This window comes from Pundamilia nyererei, unplaced genomic scaffold, assembly GCF_000239375.1.
Source record: "Pundamilia nyererei isolate P.nyererei 1_Seehausen unplaced genomic scaffold, PunNye1.0 scaffold00308, whole genome shotgun sequence".
In the NCBI taxonomy this organism is placed as follows: domain Eukaryota; kingdom Metazoa; phylum Chordata; class Actinopteri; order Cichliformes; family Cichlidae; genus Pundamilia; species Pundamilia nyererei.
Window position 1 is genome coordinate 57,634 of NW_005187709.1, and position 15,356 is coordinate 72,989.

At 41.7% G+C, this 15,356-nt stretch overlaps 2 protein-coding genes across 3 annotated transcripts in view; one reads left to right on the forward strand and one right to left on the reverse strand.

The window, feature by feature from the left end:
• The window catches only part of egfem1 (EGF-like and EMI domain containing 1), a 54,415-nt gene that overhangs the window by 26,921 nt on the left and 12,138 nt on the right, over window positions 1-15,356 (forward strand). The window contains exons 11-23 of the mRNA XM_013915467.1: window positions 106-228; window positions 532-654; window positions 732-983; window positions 1,146-1,274; window positions 3,145-3,273; window positions 3,670-3,798; window positions 7,447-7,581; window positions 7,947-8,081; window positions 9,120-9,245; window positions 10,409-10,540; window positions 10,838-10,966; window positions 11,054-11,185; window positions 11,504-11,632. Of these exons, the coding sequence (XP_013770921.1) occupies window positions 106-228; window positions 532-654; window positions 732-983; window positions 1,146-1,274; window positions 3,145-3,273; window positions 3,670-3,798; window positions 7,447-7,581; window positions 7,947-8,081; window positions 9,120-9,245; window positions 10,409-10,540; window positions 10,838-10,966; window positions 11,054-11,185; window positions 11,504-11,632 (1,803 nt within the window). The remainder of the gene's footprint in view (window positions 1-105; window positions 229-531; window positions 655-731; window positions 984-1,145; window positions 1,275-3,144; window positions 3,274-3,669; window positions 3,799-7,446; window positions 7,582-7,946; window positions 8,082-9,119; window positions 9,246-10,408; window positions 10,541-10,837; window positions 10,967-11,053; window positions 11,186-11,503; window positions 11,633-15,356) is intronic.
• On the reverse strand, window positions 4,059-6,888 carry LOC102197552 (EH domain-containing protein 2-like). 2 transcript variants are annotated; one of them, XM_005751375.1, is made up of 6 exons: window positions 6,483-6,888; window positions 6,186-6,362; window positions 5,974-6,071; window positions 5,194-5,582; window positions 4,906-5,070; window positions 4,059-4,799 (listed from the first exon to the last, which is right to left on the reverse strand). In XM_005751375.1, the coding sequence occupies exons 1-6, from the start codon at window positions 6,701-6,703 to the stop codon at window positions 4,239-4,241; spliced, it is 1,611 nt and encodes a 536-aa protein (XP_005751432.1). In that variant the 5' UTR covers window positions 6,704-6,888; the 3' UTR covers window positions 4,059-4,238. The 2 variants fall into 2 exon arrangements, with proteins under 2 accessions (XP_005751432.1, XP_005751431.1); XM_005751374.1 differs by having other exon boundaries at window positions 5,170-5,582.

Genomic DNA, 15,356 nt, shown 5'->3' on the forward strand with positions numbered 1-15,356 from the left:
TATATATTTATTTTGTTTTCACCTGTTTTATTTAATGTGTTTTGGCTCTGTGCTTCAGTCCTTCAGAAGGATCTCTTCATACCAGCTCTTTAATACTTTCCACAGATAATAATGAGTGTGTGAGTGAGGAGTCCTGCTGCAGCCACTTCTGTAAAAATTATCCAGGCGGCTATGAATGCAGCTGCTGGCCTGGTTACAGACTAAATCCAGACGGTTGCAGCTGTGACGGTAAGGTTGGACTCTTAGCAGATCATCTAGTCTGGTACTTATTAAGGTTTTCTGTGTTGTGGCAAAGCTGTGTATGACACAAACTCTAAAAAGCGTATTTACCAAGTGAGTCCTGAAAAATTAATCCTTTTAAGGCCAGTTCCTACTAGAAAAGGGGGGAAAAAGAACATTTTACTCAAAAAGCGATGTACAGTCAAGTGCAACTTCTGGATGGGTAGAAAAAAAAATCCATATCTGTGTCATCTTGCAGTGCTACACTATCTTTTCATATACTTGCACTATGTTTGCATTTTCTTCTGTTAGACATTGACGAGTGTCTGGCAGAGATCTCGGACTGTGAACAATACTGCATCAACACTGTGGGAGCGTACGAGTGCTTTTGTCAACAGGGCTTCCGTTTGAATGAGGACCGGCGCTCTTGCGTGTGTGAGTAACATTTTCAGCTTTCCAAATACCACTCTGCATTTCTTCTTGACATATAACATTGTACTTGGTCTCCTTAGCTCTTTACGGCAGAGAGCTGGAAGAGGAAGATGAAGAAGAGGAAGATGAGGAAGTGCAGCTCGAGGCTGGCAGATTACCGGACCTGCTGTTCCGCAACGCTCCTCAGCTCCTGCAGTACACGGCAGCCTTGCGCTCCCATTACGGCAGCGAAGATGATGACGACGATGATGGTAGTCACCGTGGTGACAGTGAAAAAGTATTAGAGATCCTGAGAGAGCGCAGGGGAGAGCTCAGACTGGAAAGTCACATAGGTACAGTAAAAAAACAAAACCCCAAAACAAGAAAAACAAAGCATGTGTGCTGAGTCTGCACTTTGTGCCTGACCAGATCAATATTATTTTATTACTCTCCTTTTGTTTTCCTATTAAATGTTGATGATCTTCAGGAATTTCCTTTGGAATTTCCTTTTTTAGTGTGTCTAGATGACTCATTTGGGGAGGACTGCAGTGTAAGCTGTGAAGACTGCGTGCATGGAGCGTGCAACGTAAACAGAGACCGATGCGAATGTTCGCCTGGCTGGACGGGGGTCATCTGCAACGAGAGTGAGGATCTTTAAAAGTGTTCTGAAGTGACGTCTTTCCATCATAACACAAACACTGTCCTTCGGGATAAATCATGTGCCACCTGTCATCAGTGTACTGTAGCAAGTTAGCTTAGCATGAAGACTTTGCTCCATCCAGAAGTAATAAAAAACTATATGGTGGGATTTGTAAATACTAGGCTATATCTCATTGCCTTATTTTGCACAAAAAATAAAAAAAATTGTGACTTTATAAAAGTATTTTGTATACAAATGACACATTATGACAAAGCCTTAGAGGGGAAACTGGCTCCATATTTACCATTATTTTAAGTGGCACATGATCATCTCCTCATCTCACTTTCAGACAGAAAGGGATGAAGGAGAGACATTTATTTATTTATTTATTTATTTGTATGGGAATATTGACCAAAGCGAATGAGTCATGTCCAGATCACATATCTGATTCAGTTGTACATTGAACAGTACAGCATAGACGGGCATGCACATAGCCTGGATTGTATCACAAGGCACATGTTTTCCCAGAGCTATTTGAACTGCCTTTAGCAGTATGGTCTAGTTAAAGAAAGATGACATAGCTCCCTGTGTGCATCGATCCAGCGTCATGTATCAAAGCCTGACGGCTCTTGTGTGGGAGGCTGCGTTATTTATGGGCTCCAGAACACAAGAGGGCCAGGGGAATCAATTTGTCTGCTACTACTGTGGCCAGGACCCACAGCAAGAGCACAGCCCGAGGCCAAGGATGTCCACTACTGGGTTACAAAGCAAAGCTTCATTGTTCCCATCCAGCTCTGTGATTAATGGCTGTCTTTTGGTCTGAACCTGAGGAGGAGAGCCACGTGTGATAAGTCCATTAGAAGCATTCTGAAACGAGAGTCTGAGGGAGGCAGTGTTCAGATGCACACCCTGAAGGTGATGGGCCTGGGCAGCATTTTCAGGTGGAGTAGATGAGGAATATTGCTGCCTGAGGCAAAGATATGGGGAATGGTGCAGTAGGCAACAACATAGGGGGCTATAAGGAAAAAAAATATGGGCCATGTATGGCCTTTAAAAAATGTGACATATAACATTTTTATTGTATGAAGTTGTATTATATATAAAAAATATATAATTAACTGGGTTACTCTTTCCCATATCTCAAATAATTGAATTATATTTGAATCATATCGCTGAAGCAGTGTGCCAACTCTTAATACTGCTGTTGAAGCATTACAAGTATTTATGGTGTTTAAAACTAGCTCTCTTTGTTATACATGTTGCCTCAGGATGCCTTAAGTATTTATTTTATTTAACCAGGAAGTCCCTTGAGATTACAAACTTTTTTTCTAGGGAGAACCTGGTCAAGAGGGTACCTCAATACAAAACGACACCCTTGCCTACTGACCTGTTCACTGCCTTTTTCATATATTATTATGATTTCTCTAAATACGTCTTGTCCCTTCATTTATATATTCATTCATTCATTCTGAACTATTTCCTGTTCTTATCCTGTTCCACAGGGTGCTGCCGTTGCTACACTATTTTAAACAATTTCATCCTGCGATATAAAACTGTTGTAAAGAAGCTGCGATATGGAAGTTAAGCAGCAGTTAACTTGATGGATTAGAATACTTGAGCACGTCTTAAACAGCCAGCTGTTTCTTCTCAGAACTGCTAACAAGGCCAGTGAGATTAAGAAAGTCAGGCAAACCCACAACACCAGGAAAGAGAGGACGGAAGCTGAAAGTGTTTACTGCCTAGACCAAAACTCTAGCTTTTGATGTGTTTATTTTCAAATTGAAAAAAAAAATAAAAAATATATATATATCTTTGGATTTCCACACTGAACTTTTTTTGAGCCAAAAAAAAATCTTCATCTCCTTTCTCTTCAGCTTGTCCACGGGGGAGCTACGGACAGGCCTGCAACAGCCTGTGTCGCTGTCAGAATGGAGGCTCCTGCGACCCTGTGACTGGCAAGTGTTTGTGCCCCCCTGGGGTGCAAGGCTTGCTCTGCGAGGATGGTTTGTATACACGCATTCCTACAGACGCATGCAACCACCTGGGTCTAGTTTGCTTGCGACCCCCTCCACATGAATTTAACTATGTGATTAGACATCTGTCAGAATGCTTTTATCCTCTAAAACTGACGAGTCATTAAAAAGATTTATGCTAGAAAGATAAGAAAAAAAACCATGAATTAAAGCTTGTTTCATACCAGGGTGATTATCTTATAAATAACTAGATTCATCTTGATATCCCAGGGTTTGGAAATCACTGCCCTGTACTCTGCTTCAGTGTGTGCTGAATGAGCCATTACCATTATTAAAGATGTCTTCTCACAAATGAGGCATGTGGGCTCTGTTGTATTTTTGAATCTAAGCAGGGACTAATTTATTTGGCATTATTCTTGCTCACAGGTTGCCCAAAGGGTTTTTTTGGGAGGCACTGCAGAAGAAAGTGCAACTGTCCCAACAGTGTGCACTGCCATCGTCTCTATGGAGGCTGCCTGTGCCCTCCAGGATTATATGGGCGTTTTTGCCACCTGGGTGAGTGAGAATTGTTAGAGTTCAAAATATTGGTGATAGCAATGTCAATGTTTTTAATGTCACATATTAAAGAAAAGCTTAACAGTCAGGGAATATGAAACTTTTACTGCATTAGCTGAAGAGAGACTGTCCATGCAACTGATAATATTTGCTGTTGTGTTTCTTTATAAGATGACAATAATAACGTAGTTGTCAAAAAAAGTGTGAATAATACTTCAGAATCAAATCATTCATACAGTAAGCTTTAGGTTGTGTCAGCTGTTAATACGTTTTCAGGTTTGCACACACACACACACACACACACACACACACACACACACACACACACACACACTTCAGTTTTCATAGTACTCAAACTGCCAACATTGTAAAAAATCTGCATTAATTTTACTTGTAATGAATACACGTTCTCAGCTTTCCGTTTCCTTTGGATGACAAGTTCACACCGACACGTCGCTTGCTTCACTTGGCCGTTTTGATGGTGGCACCAGGTGTGGAGGCAGCTCTCTGGGGAGCCAGTGGCCCTCCACTTTCTCCTCGATGAGGTGGACCGCCAAAGCAAACTCCTCATCGTCCAGCATGCCATCCCCGTCTACATCGGACAGCCTCCAGATGTGAGCGAGCACAGAGTTGGGCAGAAGAGTCTTTGTCATCCACTCTTTGACTTTGGTTCCGCTAAGTTTGCCCTCAGTTGGACTGAGGTTGTAGAAAATCTCATCGTATTTGGGTTTGTATTTCTCCACTACCCACTCATCGAAATCTAGCTCGCTCCCCTCGTCTATGGGAGGTTCTTTGAACGGGTCTCTGCTGTAATGCTCGGGCTTGAATGTTCTCAAAAATTCCCCGTCCAGCACTCCGTGGAGGGATCGCTTTCTCTGTTCTTGTTGTTGGATGTAGGGGACCAGCTTGGCGATGTCAGTGCTGAGGAGTTTATCCAAGGAGGCCATAAGGCTTGGTTTTAGCTTCTTGAACTTTGAGAAGTCTTGCCCCAAAAGTTTCTCCTGAAAATGTGTGCAATCGCATGTGAGACTAACACAGAACATTAGAGTGAATGAAATCTAACAAATATGGTATTTAAACAATAATCAAAGAAGTTGTTTTGTTGACCTGCATCTTTGTGCAGTCGGGGAAATCGCCAGCTGGGACACGATGCTGCTGCTGAATCTTGCTAAAAATCACGGGAAGCTGGTAGATCAGATTATGCTTCTTGCTTTCTCTACAAAAAATGGTTGGCATCTCCTGCTTCAGATAGCTGATAATGTGTGCATGAGCCTGTGAAGAAACACAAGGGAGTCACAAAGGTCACCACAGCAGCTGGATTTGTTTATGCAAAGTTCCGGTTGGAATTTATCATAACGGCTGATTTCTGACCCTCACTAAGCGCGCTCTCTTCACCAGGTCATTCAGCTTGCGTACTGCAGCGTTGCGTGGCAGGTTCCTTATATCGGCCAACAAATCCTCCTCCTCCAACTCTATCAGCTGGTAGTGGTCGCACATCTGCCTCGGCTCTGACCAGAAGGATCCGATGTAAACCCGTAAAATCTCAGGGGTTCGAAACACTTTTCCCAGTGACCACATGAGGGCGCCATACACTCTCATCAGATACTGAGAGTCCACCCTGTCAGCTTTGTTGAGAACCACACGCAACTTGTCCTCATAACCGCACAGGGCCTCGAATGCTCGTGTGAGCTCATCAGAAAACTCCAGCTTATGCGCGTCAAACAGCAGGATGATCCGATCGACACGCTCTGCAAACCAGCGCAGCACTGCTGCGAAGTCATAGCCTGGGGAGAAGGAACAGAAACATAGGGGTTTCATTAAGACTGTATGTAACACAGCCTCACAGCCTCAAGCCATCGAGGAACGTTTTACACATCCCAGAGGTCCTCACTGGTTTCAAGCCATTTCGGTTACACCCACTGAAAAATGTGTCCATAAAACGAAGCAAAGGCTTTTCAGTTCCTCTCAGCTTATCTCCTGCCAGCCCAAAGTCATACTGCTTTCATCAGCTTTGCTTCTGCCTTCAAGTGTTTGAATTTTGCTGGCTGAAATGTTCCTACTTCACTGGGTCTACTACATTTATCACTCTGCTCCCACAGTCCAACATTAATAGAAGCAAAGGCTTGTTAATTTCCTCTGGCACTAAAAGGGAAATTAGAAGACATTCAGCCTCACCTCGGCTCAGTTTTCTTTTAGCAGCAGTCAAGATGCCTGGCGTGTCAATTATGCTGATACTCTCAAGGATCTGATTTGGCATCTGAACACACTGAAACCTGTAAATGTGATGCATTTCAGGATTACTTGATTCATTTATAGGAATAATGGCAAAGCATAATCCTATCAATACATTATACAAACAGGAATTCTCCTCTGTGAACGCTCATCACCTGTTCAGAAACGAATTTCCAAAAGGGTCGAGGTTGCGAAAGGGCTTTTTCGGGTCCATCGTGAGGGCATTCCCAGGGATGATTCCCTCGACTTCTCCATACATGAGGGCAGTGAAGCAGTCAGTGGTTGGCTCTGGCCCAACTCTGCTACCAAGAAAATCTTGCTCTATGAGATACCTTGAGACACACATGGTGCAAACCAGCACTGTTATCTCCCTTTGTTTAAAACATGGCAAGTTAATGCATGCAGATCGTTTTTTCCCTTTTTCTTTTTAATGATCCAAGTCCTGAGCTTACCTGATAAAAGTAGTCTTTCCTGTTGAGTACTGACCCATCACCAGCACCATCGGTTTGTTGTCAAAGTCTGCGTCCTCATAGCTTGGTGAGTGAAAGTGATGGAAAGAATAGTATTTTTCTACTGGCAGCAGCCGCTTGTAATAAAGATTCTTCAGCTCCTCTGTCACCATGTTGACGTCCCCCATTGCTTTCGGGGTGCTCCAAAGCCTCCGGAAGGACATGGCGACAGCAGTTTTACTCTTAATTTCTCAGTGTGGAAGCTGCTCGCTCTTCTTAGACCCAACTAAATGATGGAAGAATGTGCACAAGGCATATTATCAGATTCTCACAGCTGTCTGCTTCATCCTGCAGCGGGACATTAGAGAGGGTGGAGAGGGTGTAACTGGAGCCTGCAGCTGCACCTAACATAAAGCCAATATCGAGAGGGACAGGGTGGAGTGCAGCTCAGCTTTTGTTGCTGTGTGGGGACAGTTTTGGCAAGATTCACCCACAGGGATGTAACAATTGTCAGACTTAAAGGTCATGCACAAAACTTAAATCTGTTTATTAAATGCGTTTATATACAAGCAGAAATTAAAGTACTTGCAAAAACAGTCAGAGGAGTCAAAGTTCAATAAATCAGGAGAAACAGGAGGCAGCAGTCACATGACTTCAGCCAGCAGAAATCTATCGTTGTCATAACATGGTGACTGGGTGTGTTTGTTTGGCTCATTTTTAAGTGCATTTCGATAGCAAAGAATGTTTAATTTCAATATATTTTCCTTTTTTCCATGAAATTGTGACCAGCTAAACTTTAGACAACAGAAGGTGAAGTTGGTTTAGTGCAGCATTTCTGCAGCTATCAACAGTTATATAAGTGTCTAATGAACGGATTTTGCGTAGTATTACTCAAACACAAGAGGATAATCTAACCTTCTACTTCCATACTATCAGCCTTTTTCTGTCTGTTTTTAAAACCTCTCAGCTTGTCCCAGGTGGACGCACGGAGCGGGCTGTTCCAAGGAGTGCGACTGTGTTCAAGAACATTCCACCGCCTGTGACCCCAAAACGGGAAGCTGTTTCTGCAAGGCTGCGTATCACGGCCCACGATGTGAACAAGGTATAAAAAGCACGTTCATTCCTTGACAGGAATGAAGTGGTTAAGATCTGTGTTTGGTTACATTTTCAGGCCAAATGCTGAACATAGAAGAGGGCGTTTTACTTTCTCAGCTGTTTTAAAGGTTCTAAACATGAACAAATATGTTTCCAGTTGCAGTAATGCATCTCTAATGTGAGCTACAAAGGGAAGTCTTGCTGTTTCCTTGCAGTACAGTTTTAGTATAATAGTGTGTAGAAGAAGAAGAGTTTAGGAGGTTGTCGGTGGTCTTTAACAGTCAAGCTTCTACTCGATGAAGGTATCCAAGATATTTGGTTAGAGACTGCACACCATCTTAATCTTTTATGCATCCGCGTGTCTCATTGTAGAATGCGATCCAGGCTTTTTCGGGCCCGGCTGTGAGCAGCCATGTGACTGTCCAGGTGGAGGGTCATGTGACCCCAAGACTGGAGAGTGCAGCCAGCAATGTCCTGCAGGGCTTCACGGACATAACTGTCAACTGGGTAAGCAAAAAAAAAGAAAGATTTAAAGCACTTTGTAAAAGCCAATGTAAGAGCACATGTTCAGTTATTTTGATGTCTAACGTATGCAGTGCAGTTATTTTCAGATGTTTGGCTCGCATTAATAATATCACTCGTTCCTTTTAACCTCTGCAAACGCAGTGTTCTCCACAGAGCTCGATTCCACAGTGCACTCATGTGGTCACAGCTTTTATAGTGAAAGACCGCACAGTGTAATAATGTGTGTGAATTTGTGAACTGCGTGGGCCGGCATACTGACACGTGTCAGCACGCATGCTTATAGTTTGCATAGTTGTTGCTTGTGCAACTGTGTGCCTTTTTCAAAGCAGCGCATTTTGTTATGTGTTTGCTCAGCTTTGTCACATTTTTAATTTCCCGCAAAGCATACAGATCTTTCTTTACTCCTCTATCCTCGCCTCCTTCTTCTATTCATCATTTGATAGCTTTGACTGATTACGTGGATGTAGTAGGTGAAATGCATCTATGAATTCACCTGGTGAGTGCAGGTGTTCTTGTTGTTGCAAACTACACAACTAGAAAGTAGGGTTCCTGTACAGCAGGGTGCCCTCTGGCTGTTTACTCTGCTGGTTGATGGAAAGTTCAACCCTCTGTGCTGTGCTCTAGAGTGATGCTGAATATTGCTCAGGAGCCTCTGGTAAAAACATCACTTTATGTCTCTGGGGAGCGGACTAAGATAACAGAGTTACCATGTGTCAGGACTAGTGCACAGTCCAAGCCTAGGCGTGCTGGGTTTGCAACCCAAATAAAAGGTTTTTTTCGTTTTTCTCTAGGTTGTCCATAGCTTAAGTTGCAGGCCAGGTCATGACAGGGGCGATTTAATTCAGTTATTACAGCAGGAGCTTTTGGCAGAGGCTGAATAAATAAGCATCAAGTGATTATGATTTCAACATTTTCACTTGTCCAGCTGCCTCTCTTAATAATTTTTTTCACTGTTGTGTAACCCAGTCTTTTATTTTTTCTCCTGTTACATCATGTCTGTTGTGTATTTTGTGTTGCTAGCCTGCCAAGCTGGAAGCTATGGAGAGAACTGTCTTCTGACCTGTGATTGCAGTGGAGCTCCTTGTGATCCCATAACTGGACAATGCATCTGTCCTGATGGAAAGATGGGACACTCGTGTCAGGAAGGTATTCATTATAAAATTAAAAATTAATTTTTGCCTTATATACTGGGTTTCCATGTTATGTTTGGACATTTTTAAATAAATCACTGCACCTAACAAGCTTGTAAGTCAATATCTTTTATGACGAACTTTAAACAACATGAACTCCCTTAGTCAATATTTCTTTTAGTTTCTTTAAGCAGGCTTCAGGAATAGTTCTCCAGGCTTCTTGAAGGACATTCAAAGCTGTTGGCTGACTTTTGTTCTGTTCTCTGTCAAGATGATCCCACACTGCTTCAGTAATGTAGAGGTCTGGGCTCTGCGGAGGCCAGTCCATAACTGATAGTGATCCATTGTGTTATTTTTCCATATAGGTATATTTTTTATTGATTTACCAGTGTGTTTGGAATCGTTGTATGATTGTACTTTTCAGATGATCTTACATAGTGGATCAAAATCTCATGTTTTCATAACTCCATCACTTTTTACAAGATCCCCGACCTCCCTCGTACATATAAACAATAATTTGGACCAAAAATGTCAAATTTGGATTCATTATTCCTGACCTGTTGCCACTGATTTTCAGTGTGGGTCTTGTGTAGTTTGGCATAACTCAGCCTTTTTCTCCCTGTTTTTTTCTTCCATAAGAATGATTTCTTGACTGCCGTCCTCACACTGACACCATTTTTGATGAGGCTTCAGTGATCAGTAGCTTGTTCATCTGAAGAGTCAGATGGATCTTTGGGTTCCTGTGTCAGATGTTTGTTGGATTTTTTTCCTGTTTCTTAAGGACAACTTTCAATTACTGCTCTGAAGTATCATTTTAGGACTCCCACTTCTTCTGCTCACCATGACGATATGGGAAAGGTTTCAGATTCTTGGAGTTACCTCTGTTGGTGTAAAAATACCCTTTTTATTCCTTTCAAACTGTGTTGTCTTTGGCATTTTGTGTAAACTGGTTCATCTCAGGACTGGACTGAAAACGAGCCAAAAAGTAGTCAATGACCAAAGAAAAGCTTTGAGAGACCTACAAAAAGTCTTGAGCACTTTTGCTCAGGATGACTTTGGCTCAAAACTGCACTTTACTACAATTTCTACAATATTTGAATGTGTATTAAATCTGAGAAGTTAAAAACATAAATACTGCGTACTGCTCTATCAAAGTGAAAGGTACTTGCTGTTTCCCAGACTGCCCTGATGGATTCTGGGGGTCAAAGTGCCAGTCTTCTTGTCCTGAGTGTCAGAACAGAGGCTCGTGCAACAAGCAGACCGGTACATGTGAGTGTGAGCCAGGATTCATGGGACAGCTCTGCCAAAACAGTGAGTTTGCATGAAATTTCTGAGATTAAAAAAAAAAAAAAAAATCATTTAATAAACCAAATGTGTAAGCTGTAGCTGACCTTAATGCTGATGATAATATATTTAATGAGGCATACAACATTTTTTTTTACTTATTCAACCTCAAATTTTAAAAAACAAAAACAAAAAATGATGATGTCACATTTGGATTTTGAAATTACTGTAATCTCCTCGACTTGCTTGAACACTTTAATTAAATTTAATTATAGAAAGTTCATGACAGAATCAGTTTTCTGATTAATCACCTGTGTTGTGTAGGGTGTCCTGCTGGGTACCATGGACCAGGCTGTCTAACACCTTGCTCTTGCCACCCTGATGCCAGTTGTGACCCACAGACTGGGAAATGCATTTGCCCTCCTGGAAAAAGAGGCCACGATTGTGCAACATGTGAGAATGTAAACAAATGAGACAAAAATAAGAGAATCTGACAGAGTAGCAGAGAAAATAACTCACCCTTCACTGTAATGTTTGCAGTATGTGATCCTGGTTTCTGGGGACAAGGGTGCACCAGTTCTTGTCAGTGCCACGAACAGTCTCTGGGCTGTGACCCAGTCAGTGGTCAGTGTGCGTGTGAGGCCGGCTACACAGGAGACCGATGTGAAAAGAGTAAGTTATTGCCTTAGCTACTAAATCATTTTGTATCATTTTGTATATTTTACTAAATGCTGCCACCTTGGGGCCATTTCAGTTACAGCACCACAGTCAGTATTTTTTTTGATTTTATGTTTAACAAGCACAATACAGTTTAAATGTTTTATTTGATCCTGATACTGTATAACTGTAGATTTTACATGTTATATAAATCTCTGTTTAAAATGATAGATGGAGACACATGTGGGGAGTCTTCTGGGGTTTTTTTTGGATTGGAATTTTTTTTAGTTGGACAGTCAAGAGACTGTGTAATGTGCATGCTCCAATTCACAGAGTGTATGAATGGCACTTATGGTCGGGGCTGTGCCCAGCTGTGCCAGTGTGAGAATGGAGCCCTCTGTGACCATGTGAGCGGAGCCTGTACATGCTCTCCTGGATATACGGGCACCTTCTGTGAGAAAAGTAAGCCATGTGTTGTCTCTGATGTTATTTCTAATCTTATGTCTTTACATAAATATATATTGTGTTCCTAATATGCCTGTTTTATGTAGCCCCAACCTTGCTACAGCCTTAAAAATCTCAAAAATGTTATTAAATCACTTGTACAACTTTTTTTGGTATACTGGCTTTAGAGTGAAAGTTTGATTTAAGGAACTTTCAATTGCATTATTAGACACAAATGTGGCTATAATTGTATCTTTATATGTACTTTAAGCTATTAACAGTGATTTTGGTTCCTTCTCACTTCAAGAATAAACCCTTAGGATCTTTTTTTTTCCTTAAACCTAATTCCAGAAGTAATCCACGTTTTGAGCTTGCAGCTGCATGTGAACAAAACTTAGTCCATCCCTGAGAAGAAATGAAAGCCTTTGCAATTCCGGTACTCTGGATAACCATGCAACATTATTCACTATTGACTCCAAAATATGTCTGTGGCAGTCCCGTCATAAGCGGATGTCTCATTTTAATAGAATGCCATGTCGATCCTCTTTAGCTAAGCAAAGTAATTTAAATGTTTCCCTGCAAACTTGAACTGATCAAATCATGGATAAACACACTCCTTTGATTTTGTTCGTTTTCAGCTCATCCCTCCGGTGGACTGTTGTGTTTATGAGATTATGATGCATCTATCCATCCATCTATGCACTACATTGCACAATTCGTCAGAATTTAGTGAACCTTGCACACAATGATCACCTACTGAGTTTTTGCCTAAATCATGCTCAAGGTCAAGTTTTATGGGAACTTTTTAGTTTTCACAAGAATCACTTCTTTAGTGAAACCAGATTTGTGTGTCCCATGTATGACTGTCTGCAAATTCTCTTTATTTTTATAATAGCTGACCAGTCTCAACAAAAAACATACACAAAGCAATACCATGTGATGGGTCACATGGTGAGCTCATGACATCACTGAATATATCACTTTCTCTTTCTTGAGGATTTAATGTTTTTCTTTGCTTTATTTGACATAATATCAGCATATATTAGCTTGAGCAAGAGGAAGTTGCAGTCAGTTATTTTTACCATTAATAAATTATTTTAAAAAGCCCCAAATCACTACCAATATAGTTTGGCCAATCATTTTTTATCACAAATGTAAATGTTTTGCAAAATGTAATTCCTGATTCTAGTTTGATGTAAGATTATGGCATTAACACGTTGCGTCTTTAAAACGGTCCACACTGAATGCTCCGCTCCATTCCTGCTGACATTTTTATTTTTCATCACTAGAGGGTGTTGCAGGACATTCTTCAATCTTTTCTCCAACTTCAGTGAAGCGTCCGCCAAATCCCGCGACTCGTCCCGCTGTCCTTATAATATCATGAGCGAACCATTTCAGAATTCCAAGATATAATTTGTATCAGCATCCTGCCATAGCAAACCTTTCACATAACAAATATTCACCTGTATTTGTCCTGAACTACAAGACGTAACGACAGTCTGAGAGTTTTAACGATGTAATAGAGTTGTTTTGACTTGAAGTGGCCTCCTGTTATTACAAAGCAAAAGATTTACTGTGACTGTACTACTAGTTCCAGAAATTCATAGCGCCTCCCTAGTACACAGGGCATTGTAAATCACAGCCATGCCACACCAGAGGAGAGCTTCACATCCCTAGTCATAACAGGTTAATGGCTGCAGTCTGATTGGACGTTGCTGTGGAAATGGAGCTATCACTCTGACTAGATTTTAGTTTCTGAAGGCCCATTCCCCTCAAACAAAGGTGTCCAGTTTCTCAGTGTTCTAATGAGCCTCTTCCTTCAGGAAAAGCCAGGCCTTGGCTTGACAACATAAAGACCTCTTTACTTGATCGGTTTCAAAGAATTAAAGGGAACAAAATGACTTCTCATTAGAACTTAGATCTTGTTATTCACAAAAGTAGTTGGCTCCACAAGATTCAGATAGCTTGATAAGGCCAAAGGCCTTGTTGTGTTCAGCATTCTTGTGGTACTGAGGTTGATGCTAAGCATTCCCATCAAGTATTATTGGAGGAAAGAGGCCTGACATGCATCCAGCACACAGCTTCTTCAATTAAAGCCGATCATGCCGCGCTTCTGGTCCGCAGCTTTGATGTCTGCATCAAAAAAACAAAAACAAAACAGAGTTCATTTTGTTGCAGTAAAAAAGAACTGTGGTCTGAGGAGCATTGAACATCCGTGTTCTTGTTGAAGAAACCGGGCCGTTTTGTTGTTGCAGCATTGACCTCTTTCAGTGTACGCAGACCCTGAATAGAACCAGGAAGTTCTATTCTGAGTTCTCTCTATCCGCTCTATTTCTGTGGTCTGCTCTCCCTGGCTGTGTGGTCCCTGGACCTGCTTTATGGGCTGACAGCAGTGGCTCTTACACAACCGGGGATCTGGAAATAATCCTTCTGTCTTAAAGAGCTCATTTAGTCTCGAGATGGAGTCTTTCAATGATGGCACACAGTATGTGTGTGAGTTTGTGTGTGATGGTGGACCGAATCCTGTGTTCCTACCTATAAACAAAGACTCAGAGGGAAGACTCTGCATTTACAAACACTAGCAGACACTGGGCTCATATCAAATGACAGATTGCAGCTCTGTGGTTAATATGGAAACCAGTCGCCCCCTACTGGTGTATACAAATACAAAGTTTGTCATTCAAAATTGCGCAACTGCCTAAAGACTTAAAATGAAGTGCGCGCGCTGCTGTAAACTTTGTCCGCTGAAAAGGAGAGTAATTGCTACATCTGTTGATGCGCTTATTGTTCCTCTTATTAAAAGGGAACATGACTCATCTGAGATGCTTTCTGTTTATATTTTAGCAGCAGAGATGTGTTGAGGTGCTCACGATATATCAAAGTAATGGCACTAAGGCATTTTTTCCTGCAGGACAAGCAATGCCAGCTTGTTGCCATGGTGTCAGCAAACGCTATGATAATAATAAACAGCAGACAATAAACCGACGATTTTGCTACCACAGAGTTAATGTACAGCTGCATTAAAATGACAGCATCCTCAGTGGGCTAGCTTTAATAACATCACAGCCTAACCACTACAGAGAGAGTCAAAGACGTCATGCTGTCAGCGTGGGAACACAACGACGGCCATGCCAGAAACTGCTGAGCAGCAAAGATACTTTTTTCCCAATTTGAGGCCTTGAGGCAGAAAAAAAGGAGGAGTGGACACCGTCATCAATTTGAGCGAGAGCAGGAGGGTATGATGCATTAACCGTAGGGGAACACCCTGACTAATGCGGCATTTATAATACATGAAACCACCAAGTTACACATTTTTGCCAATTTGTGGCTTCCTTTGGTCACGTTGCGCTCTGCTTTCCTTATTCACAGAAGAAGTAGTATATAAACGGAATGAAAGAGCTGCTGGCTGCTGAGATAATTTGGACAGACTCTATGCAAACCATTTCTCGCACACTGCTGCAACAGGAAACAGAAGAGGGTACTCGAAGAGAGAAATGTCAGTCAGTCCATGCTTTGGCGGGGAAATAGCAGCGTTCCCATAAATAAAGACCCGTGTGGGTGAAGTTTTTGTTTTGCAGGATACGACTATCATCCGAGTTTGCCTGTGATCTCCACGGTGACAAATTGACCGATCAAAAATATAGGCCGTGAATAAACAGAGTCATTCTTTCCTGCTCTAGTGAAGTCATGCTTACAGATAATATTTACATCCAAGCAGTGGAAAGGCTCATTCATCCCGCAA